Raw genomic sequence first — 10,849 nt, forward strand, 5'->3', positions numbered from 1 at the left:
GGTGGACCTTTGAGAAAAAAAGTGGTTGGTGGTACTTACACGCGAGTTCGTTTGGACAGAGCTCTAGGTACGCAGGATTGGTGTCAACGCTTCGCCCAGGCAGAGGTGCAGCATATTACATCAGCTACGTCCGATCACAATGCTATATTACTGATCCTAGCACCGGCACAAGTGAGGAAGGGAGAGAAGATGTTCCGCTATGAGGCCATGTGGGACACGCATGCAGGATTAAAGCCAACAGTTCGATCTGCATGGGAGCTCGAAGGCCACAATCCATCGGTGGAGGGTGTACGCAGGAAACTGGCGGACCTTGCATAGAACCTAGGGGAGTGGTCCAGAACGACTTTTGGTAGTGTTCGTGGTGAGATAAAAATTTTAAAGAAAGAGCTTGAGCGATTAAGGAGCCAACCACAGAGGACTGGGCCATCACATGTTGAAATTAAAATTAATGACAAGCTTATTGAGCTCTATATGAGAGAAGAAATAATGTGGCGGCAGAGGTCGAGAGTTCAATGGCTGTCAGAAGGGGATAGAAACAGACATTTCTTTCACATGAGGGCCTCGATGAGGAGGAGAAAGAACTTGATAAAATCTCTTCAGAAGCCAAATGGTTAGCTAACTGAAGATCCCACCGAGATGCAGCAATTAGCTCTTGATTTCTATAAGAACCTCTACACATCAGAGGGTGTCCAAGGTATGCAGGAGGTGCTCGATCATGTCCCGGTGAAAGTGACAGCAGCAATGAATGCGAGTCTGTTGGCTCCATATGAAGAGAAAGAGGTCAAAGCAGCGTTGTTTCAAATGTTTCCAACTAAGGCTCCGGGGCCAGATGGATTCCCGGCGCATTTCTTCCAGAGACACTGGGATGTATGTGGAGAGGCGGTAACTAGGGCTGTTCTTGGCATTGTCAGGGGGGAGGAGAGCCCTGAGGGGCTTAATGATACTTTATTGGTGCTGATCCCGAAGGTAACAAACCCTGTCTTGCTCTCACAGTTTCGTCCCATTAGCCTATGTAATGTCTTTTATAAGATTGCTTCAAAGGTGCTAGCAAACCGTTTGAAGGCGGTGCTTCCTGACATAATTTCTGAGGAGCAATCTGCTTTTGTGCCGGGAAGGCTAATCACGGATAACGTAATCTCAGCCTATGAATGCCTTCATTTTATGAAGAGGAACAGATCCAAAGCGAATAGCTACTGCGCTTTAAAACTGGATATGATGAAAGCTTATGACAGGGTGGAATGGACTTACCTGCGTGCTATTATGGAGAAACTTGGTTTTGCTTCTCAATGGGTAAATATTATCATGAGCATGATAAGTTCAGTATCTTTTTCACTGATGTTTAATGGAGTCAAGTCAGACGTGTTTAAGCCTAGCCGTGGTATTTGACAGGGAGATCCGATCTCACGTATCTTTTCTTGTTGGCAGCAGAGGGCCTTTCGTGCCTTTTAAAATCTCAGAACAAGTCATCCCATCTCAGCGGCATTAAGGTGGCACCATCGGCTCCGTCGGTGAACCACCTTTTATTCGCGGATGACAGCCTGCTGTTTTTCAGGGCAAGTATCGACGGAGCGGAGTCAGTTTCAAACCTATTGGATAAATATTGTTTGGCATCGGGACAGAGAATTAATAGGGACAAGTCATCAATCTTCTTCAGCAGAGGATGTCCGGAAATAGTTCGAAATGCCGTGAAGGGTTTTTTGCAAGTTCCTAATGAATCGCTTAATGACAAATATCTGGGTATGCCATCTGATGTGGGGCAATCCAAGAAGGGGACTTTCAAATATTTGAGTGATCGGGTCTGGAATAAGGTGAAGGGTTGGATGAGCAAGTGCTTGTCGGCAGGAGGAAAGGAGGTGCTCATAAAATCTGTAGCACAAGCTATTCCGGTATTTTCAATGTCTTGTTTCAAATTGCCAAGAGGCCTTTGTGATCACATAAAAACTACCATCAGGAAGTTTTGGTGGGGCTGCAAACAAGGCGAACGTAAACCAGCATGGCTATCATGGGACGTTATGACTAGGCCAAAATTCTTGGGAGGTTTAGGCTCCAGAGACCTTGAACTGTTCAATTTAGCACTACTGGCGAGGCAAGCATGGAGAATCCTTCAGGAGCCAGAAACCTTAAGCGCAAAATTTTTGAAGGCATCGTATTTCCCAAGCTCTACAATCCTTGAGGCGGAGCTGGGGTCTCGGCCTTCCCAGATCTGGCGGGCTGTCCTTGAGGGCCGGGATGTGTTGCTACAAGGAGTTATTAGAAGGATTGGGAATGGACGATCTACTAGTATTTGGGAGGACAACTGGATTCCCAAAGAAACAGCACCGAGGCCGATCGCGTCGCTGGTTCAGACACCACCGGAGAGAGTATCTGACCTTTTGCACCCAGCTATGGCGGCATGGAATGAACCCCTAATTCGGTTAGTTTTTCTGCCCTTTGATGCTGAGGCCATTTTAAAAATACCTGTGTGCACCCGCAACACGAAGGACTTCTGGGCTTGGAATCCTGATAGAAAAGGCAAGTTCACTGTAAGCTCTGCATACAAATTACTTGTCACAACTAAGTTACAGAGAGAAGCTTGGTTAGAAGGAAGGGGAGGTGCTTCATCTAACTCCAGAGAAGAGGACACATGGAGCAATCTATGGAAACTGAAAGTGCCATCAAAGGTGAGAATTTTTCTGTGGCGTCTAGCACGTCATTCAATACCAACCACGGACGTTCTTCAAAGACGGAATATGGCAACTCAAAGTGCCTGCCCTCTATGTGGCTGCCAAGATTTGTGGAGACATGCGCTCCTGTCTTGCACGATATTGAGATGTGTTTGGGCGATATCAGATGAAAATATTGTGTCCAAGATGACGGCGAGTACGGAGCCAAGTGCGAAGAATTGGCTTTTTGAACTTCATAAGGCACTAGACCACGCGAGCTTCTCAAGGATGATTGTCACATTATGGGCTGTGTGGTACGCAAGGCGCAAAGCGATTTATGAATCCCTTTTTCAAAATCCACACCAGACTATTTCCTTTGTAGACTCTTATCTTCAAGAGCTACACCAGGCTATCGATTGTGAACCGAGGGTACAAGGTCAAGCGGCAAGGGAGCAGCAACGATGTTGGATTCCACCACCGCCTGGCTCACATAAGATAAACGTGGATGGTGCATTATCAAGAAACAGGCGAGTGGGAGTGGCAGCCGCAATTTGCCGTGACTCAAATGGCAACTATCTTGGCGCGTCAGCCGTGGTCTATGGGGGCGTACGCGACCCGATGATCCTGGAGACATACGCGTGTCGGGAGGCTCTAGCGCTGGCGGAAGATCTACACGAGCAGAATATCAAGGTGGCATCGGATTGCCAAGGTGTGGTGCAGGATATCAATGAAAGGACAACTGGGCCCAATGCGGCTGTTATACATGAAATAATGAACCGCAAAGATAGTTTTACGTCCTGCTCTTTTGTTTTTGAGCGTAGGAATTTTAATTTCGAGGCTCATAATCTCGCTAAATTTGCTTGTAACCTAGATATAGGTAGACATGTTTGGTTGGGTACTCCTCGTGACCCAAGCCGTGTACTTATAAACATTGTCATGAATCAATAAAGACAGCCAGATTTCTCAAAAAAAAAAATCCCTCGCGGCCATGCTCCGCCTCCGGTGATGCGTCCTCAACCACCTCCTCTCCTCTGCATATCCAGCCACTTCTCCCGCATCCCATCTCCACCGCGCGCCTCATCTCCGCCGCCGCGCCGAACGCTACCTTCGCCGTGGAGGACTACCTCGTCTCCACCTGCGGCCTCACCCGAGCGCACGCACTCAAGGCCTCCGCAAAGCTCCCCCACCTCAAGTCCCCCTCCAACCCCGACACCGTCCTCGCCTTCCTCGCCGGCATCGGCCTCTCCGGCGCCGATGTTGCCACGGCCGTCGCGAGGGACCCCAGGCTCCTCTGCGCCAAACTGGATAAAGCCCTGGCCTCCAACGTCGCGGGGCTCGCCGGCCTCGGCCTCTCGCGCTGCGAGATCGCGCGTATCGTCTCGCTCGCCGGCTACTCCTTGGGCAACAAATCCGCCGTCGCCAAGCTACAGTACTACCTGCCCCTCTTCGCCTCACCCGACAAGTTCATCCAGGCGATGAAGTTCAATACCAATCTCCTCACGTACAGCCTGGAGGGGGTCACCAAGCTCAATGTCGCGTTCCTGCACAAGTGCGGGCTAGGTGCTTGTGATATGCTCACCATCAACATAGAGCGCCTCCGGGCGATGGTGGCATGCGCCGAAGGTCTAGGCGTACCCCATGGCTCTAGGATGTTCTGGCGTGCGCTGAATGCTGCTGCATCTCTCCGTGAGGAGAGTATCGCCGCCAAAGTGGACAGCTTGAAGAACATTTTCAGGTGGTCCGGTGCTGAGGTGGGCATTGCTTTCTGTAAGGCCCCAATGGTGCTGGCATTGTCCAAGGACCTGCTGCAGAGCAAGTCAGACTTCCTGATCTCTGATGTGGGATTGTCACCAGCATACATTGCTCCACGGTCGACATTGCTCACTTTCAGCCTGGAAGGTCGGCTAAAGCCACGGTACTACGTTACAAGGTTTCTTAAGGAAAATGGATTGCTAGATCATGACCGGGACTACTGTTCTGCTGTCACGCTGACAGAGAAGGTGTTCATGGAGAAGTTCATATGCCCTCACAAGGAAGCTGCACCGCAGCTCTCTGAAGACTACGCAGTAGCTTGCAAGGGGGAAGTGCCGACTAGATTCAGATTTTCATGAACAAGAACCTGCAATGGAAAATGTAACTGCTTATGGCACACAAAAGTTTTGACTCCCGCAAGTTGGTAAGTCATGTTTTGGTGTTCCTCGCCTGATTAGATGTGAATTGTCCGCCATTGTATATCTGTTTCATGCTGGTTTGGATATTTTACATGTCTGTTACATGTTTTGGTGTTCTTTGCCTAATTATATGCAAATTGTCCGCTATTGTATGTCTGTTACATGCTGGTTTGGACATTTCTAATGCCTGATGAAACTGATAATTTTCGTCCTGAATCATGATTTGTTGATTCCATCATTCAGTAGAGAAGAAAGCATGCAGCGGTTATGAACTTGTTCATCCTCATGCCATGATTAGAAAAGAGACCAGGCCATTCTGCAATGCACAAAAAAAATCTAGTTTCAAACTAGGTGGTGGTGCGTTTCAAGTTTTTTTTTTTTAATTTTCTGCATTGCAAGAATTTTGGTATTTCGGTAACACGTCATAAAATTATCATTTCAAATGTCCCTGTGTTCTTCATTTTGGTTAAGAAATAAGTATATAAGCGTATGCTAGAGCCTAGGTATGTGTATCATACACGAAAAGGTTCACATGTCTAGTTCAAGAGCTGTCAACAATTTAGCATGCAATCATTTCAGTTTGGATTGCCTGTATGTGACCACAGGGAAGCTAGCACATCTTGGAGTTGGAGTTGTTTTACAAAACTGTCATTTTAATCGTCTGTAGTTCCTAAATTTGCAGTACAAGTTTTTCCACCATGTTCATCAATTAATTAAAGTGTCTCCAACAATGTATTTGACAATCATGTTTGTAGCAAATATATAAATGTGTCTAGCGCAAATTCAGCGTCCTAATGGGAAGTATTTGTGAATATGTATATCTGTGGATACCCATCCATACCTGTTGTCACGAATGTTTAAATTTCTGTTGTGCGAACTATATACCCTACATTTATATGGATCACCTATGTATTTTAACACATGTATTGTTCATTTTACCTGTGTATGTGGTAATGCCACTGAGCAGGAGCTGCTTAGTGCAACTCTGGTAATGATTTTTGTGAGGTGAAATTGGGTGAGTGAGAAAATACTCTAATATGTGAAAGTAGCAATGTACTCCCTCCGTAACATAATAGACACTTTTTGACACTGCCATGGACTCTAAAATTGTCTTATAAAATGTTACAGAGGTAGTAGTTTTTAGATAGCTTCACGAGGACCCGCTGAGAGCGCTTAATTGTTTCTTCCTGTGCATATGTGCATCAAAGTGGATCAATTTGTGGCAATGGATATTATCAGTGTTTCCTCATACCAAATTTTTTTGAGTAATTAAATTGGTAAGTGTTTACAACAGGTTCTTGGCCGAGTTATGTTATTGATGGTGTAATTAGATGTTTTGTTCTTCAAAATCTTATTGTTTTAATTAGAGTCAGGTCTAAGAAACAAAATACATGAATTTTAAATTCGGAATTAGCTAGCATGCTTAATGATTTTCTATGCACTTGCGGATTTTTCATTTGCAGCTTTCAGAAAATAAGAATGCGTGACTGAATGTTGTAGACCGATGGTGCATCCTTCCTTGGAGGATAAGATGTGTTGAGACTGGATGTAGATGATGCATGATGCTTTCAGGTCCTTGCTTGCTATGTACACTAAGCGCGATGCCGATGCCCTGAAGCGGCTTAAGCAACAAGTATGGCCTTATGTGACTGAGCAGGAGTTTTGTTCAGAGAAGAAGAGGCTCCTTCTCGTATATTGTGCTAGAGATTGTATGTAACATGCGACATGGACCAACCTTACCCTGCGAATGTAAATGTGCTGTTGGCTGAACTTGCACCTCTGCAATTTTATATCTGATTTTATGGCGGTATTATGTTGTTCATGTCATTCGTAAATGCCAATAGGTCTTGCTCAATTATGATATATTTTCCTGTGCCATTTCAACAATTTTTGTTTCTGGGGATGGATGGGTGTTGAGACTTTTTTTATCTTAAATAATGTAGGTCATGTACATATAGTCTTGCATGTTGATAGCCAATGGTGATGTAAATTTATTAGACCTTTTACTTCTTTAGATAGCATCATACCCACAACTTAAACCATTATGCGCTCCTGCTTAAAATTAGCATTTGGTGATCACAGTGCAGAAGTGAAAATATTCCTGGTTATTGCTAAGTTGCTGCAAGGTGCTCTAGTAAGAATGAAATTACAAGTTTGTTGGGCATTCAGGTATCTATTAACTGACATGTGTTTATTCTGTCTTTGCCGCCTTTTGCAGAGTCAGCTGCTGATATGATGGCCACGTCTGTAGAATCATCCAAATTTGCTCGCTGGTTTTGCCATGAAGGTAACCCTCTTTCATAATTGTGGGATATGCTATGTGTCGGTTACTAGAACTAGAATCGTCTTGCTATGAAAAGTTCCAAACAGAAGTAAATTTTGTGGACATACTGTCAGCACCTGTGTACTGATGCTAAGTCTGAACCCCAAAGTGTCACATAGATTCGACACTAAAAGCTTCAGTCAACAAACGGCCAGGATTGGAAGTCCAGTGAGGTTTAGAAGGGATCAGTTCACTCCATCGTTTGCATCTCATTAGATTTACCATTACAGTATTTGAATTCACGTTAACAGCTGAGTTATAAAGCTGGATTATAATGGACTATATAAGTCGTTGGGCTTGCAATGGAAGGGTAAGAAAGTTGATCACAAACTAGTGTACTGTAGCTTAGCTAGTTTGTCAGTACAGGAAGCTATAACATCTGAACAGAAAACTCAAGGACAGATTGGTACTGTAGTTGTGTAGTTTCAGAAAGTAGTCATACACCAGTTACTAGGCACATCCCTGTTGCTAGTCAGTCACCACCATGGCAACTACCAGTACACACATCTGTTCTTACCTCTGCAGCAATTTTCAGACAGTACTCCTTGCATGACTACCCGTATGCTATTAACTACTCCCTCAGTCCCATAATGTAAGACGTTTTTTGACACTACACTAGTGTTAAAAAACGTCCTATATTACGGGACGGAGGTAGTATTCAACAACTCATATCATTCATCCAAATGGCATACATGTACCCCCGTTGCACATGTCAAACAACAATCATTTCCCCCATAGCCAGGTACTTTGCCAACTCATAATTTTTCACAGGCACATATGCATATGCAGCAACAAACACAACAAGGTGAAGTGTATAATGCAATGACTGGTCATTATTTCTCTGTCCACACCAAGGGACCAAATATGCCACAAAATTAGAGAGGGATGTGGATGGAAATGGACAGAACTGAGAGAATTCAGCAGATGGGGGGAACATCTTTCTATGTTGATGTTGTCCTAAAGGACCCATACTTGAAATTCCATTATTATCAGGAGAGGATCCTATTTGGTAGTTGCAGGCTTGCAGCAATGGAAAAGTTTTTTGACATGTCTGGGACACCTATAGAACAGTGGCTGGATATTGCTACAGGACACTTTTGTGGTAAAGCAAATGTGTGGATGAAAAACATGTGCATTCCCTGGCAAACAGTGAATTGGCAGGAATTTTGCATAGGCTAATGCTCGTTCTGCAATACATAGACCAATCTGAGGAGTGTTTACAGTCGGCGAGAAGAGACCACCCATATTTACAACAAACATTTCTCATAAGTTATTTCGTAGGAGGTCTAAGAGCTGACATTAAGCATGATGTCTGCTAGATGCATATTGGTTTGCTAAAGTATATGAAAATGTTGCCCTGTCTACCATCCACTGCAAGAAGGTACCACCTGGGAAGATTTCAGGTTCACTGAGACAACTTTTCGTTCGTTTCAGCCTTGAGGACAGGTGATGTTTCAAGGCGCTGGCATTGTCAGCACCTGGGTACTGATGCTAAGTCTGAACCCCAAAGTGTCACGCAGAATCGACACTAAAAGCTTCAGTCAACGAACGGCCAGGATTGGAAGTCCAGTGAGGTTTACAAGGGATCAGTTAACTCCACCGTTTGCATGTCATTAGATTTATCTTTACAGTATTTGAATTCACGTTAACAGCTGAGTTGTAATGAACTATATAGGTCATATTGGACTTGCATTGAGAGGGTAAGAAAGTTAATGACGAACTATTGTATTGTAGCTTAGCTGTCATCCTTTTCTTCCTCTCTTCTGATCTACGTAACCCGAGCGACGAACCCTAGCCAATTCTGGTCAAGACCGGTCCAAATCGACCCCCAAGGCACAGCACATACCCCTCTCTTATGGCATGCAACATGCATTTTGGTTAAAATACATGTTTATACTTTATTTTTACAGTGTTCGTTTGATGATCGTTTCTTTTGATAATTTTTTTATCCCGTAGATTTTACAGTTGATGATCTTTTATTTTACAGTTTTCGTTTTGGTGATCTTTTCCTTTTATTTTACAGTGTTGGTTTTATTTTGATGTCTTGTAGATTCAAAACCTTCAGAGGACTTGCCATCAAAGAGCCAGCTCTGCATGGTAGTGAAAAATGAAAATCCAGGTCCACAAAACATATCTCCTGGTCCAACCGTGTGTCTGATGGTGCTATTCAGAGTTTATCATCAAAATAAACTACCGATAGATTCGATGCTTCATCAAAGCTACTATCATTTCCATTTCCTGAACAGTACAGCCATGCCTGGTATCCCAGAGCCAGCTCCAGTTACGATGACATGTGAGGATCTTGAGCAGGCAATGCTGGCACATGTTGCTAGCAATAACAGTTCCACTCAGAAGAGTGCTGTACAGAGCCATGAGGCTGTCTTGGACGAGCCAACCGCCAAGCAGAAAGTAGCTGTAGACAAGCATGCATCGCATCAACGAGGACACTTGGTCTGACTATCGGGTATCATTTGCTGCTGCTATTCATGTGTCATGTGGAGCCTGCTCTTGTTAGAATATCTGTTTAACTCTTGTAATCTAAACCTCCCTCCTATCTCTACCTCTCTCGTTTCCTTCTCGGACTCCTCATGTATCGATGAATCCTAGCAATCGTCGTAAACTTGTAAGCCACGACAGGGGCAATTCCTGTCCCCAATAAATAGAACAACGCGGCTCCCGTCGGGAGTAGGAACGCTTCCACAAGATCAATTCTTACATGGTATACAGAGCTAGCCTCTTCCCTTCTATCTAGCAAACAGAAACCAAACCCTATCATCACCATGGCCGCAAGATCGAGCGCCGTCGTCCTCAACCTCGGCGCATCTCCAACAGAAAAGCTTGCAAGGGGGAATTACCTCCTGTGGAAGGCGCAAGTAATGTCGGCGCTGCGTGGAGCGCAGGTGACCGGCCTCCTTGACGGCAGTGACGCCGCACCACCGAAGACGGTGGAAACCACCAAGGCGGACAAGACCACGGCCATAGAGCCCAATCCTCTATATGGCCCGTGGCTGTCGAAGGACCAGCAGGTCCTGAGCTATTTGCTCAATTCGCTGACCCCGGGGATCCTTGCACAAGTCATAGGTAAAGACAGTAAGGCGCAAGTAATGTCGGCGCTGCGTGGAGCGCAGGTGACCGGCCTCCTTGACGGCAGTGACGCCGCACCACCGAAGACGGTGGAAACCACCAAGGCGGACAAGACCACGGCCATAGAGCCCAATCCTCTATATGGCCCGTGGCTGTCGAAGGACCAGCAGGTCCTGAGCTATTTGCTCAATTCGCTGACCCCGGGGATCCTTGCACAAGTCATAGGTAAAGACAGTAAGGCGCAAGTAATGTCGGCGCTGCGTGGAGCGCAGGTGACCGGCCTCCTTGACGGCAGTGACGCCGCACCACCGAAGACGGTGGAAACCACCAAGGCGGACAAGACCACGGCCATAGAGCCCAATCCTCTATATGGCCCGTGGCTGTCGAAGGACCAGCAGGTCCTGAGCTATTTGCTCAATTCGCTGACCCCGGAGATCCTTGCACAAGTCATAGGTAAAGACAGTACTTATGATCTTTGGATTGCTCTTACTACTTTGTTCGCTGCGCAGTCTCAGTCCCGGATAACAAATCTGAGGATCGCAATCTCCAATACCAAAAAGGGCAACATGTCCAGCAATGGATTCATCGCCAAGATGAAAAGCCTCGGAGATGAACTCGCTGCAGCGGGT

General features: G+C 45.6%; 1 protein-coding gene across 1 annotated transcript; it reads left to right on the forward strand.

Moving 5' to 3' along the window:
- The first annotated feature begins 636 nt into the window (after positions 1 to 636).
- Positions 637 to 8,852, forward strand: LOC125533249. Its single transcript, XM_048696962.1, has 5 exons — positions 637 to 966; positions 1,168 to 1,290; positions 3,593 to 4,541; positions 4,638 to 7,100; positions 7,908 to 8,852. The coding sequence occupies exons 1-4, from the start codon at positions 637 to 639 to the stop codon at positions 4,751 to 4,753; spliced, it is 1,518 nt and encodes a 505-aa protein (XP_048552919.1). The 3' UTR covers positions 4,754 to 7,100; positions 7,908 to 8,852.
- Positions 8,853 to 10,849: the final 1,997 nt, after the last annotated feature.

This window comes from Triticum urartu, chromosome 1 (genome assembly GCF_003073215.2).
Source record: "Triticum urartu cultivar G1812 chromosome 1, Tu2.1, whole genome shotgun sequence".
NCBI lineage: Eukaryota > Viridiplantae > Streptophyta > Magnoliopsida > Poales > Poaceae > Triticum > Triticum urartu.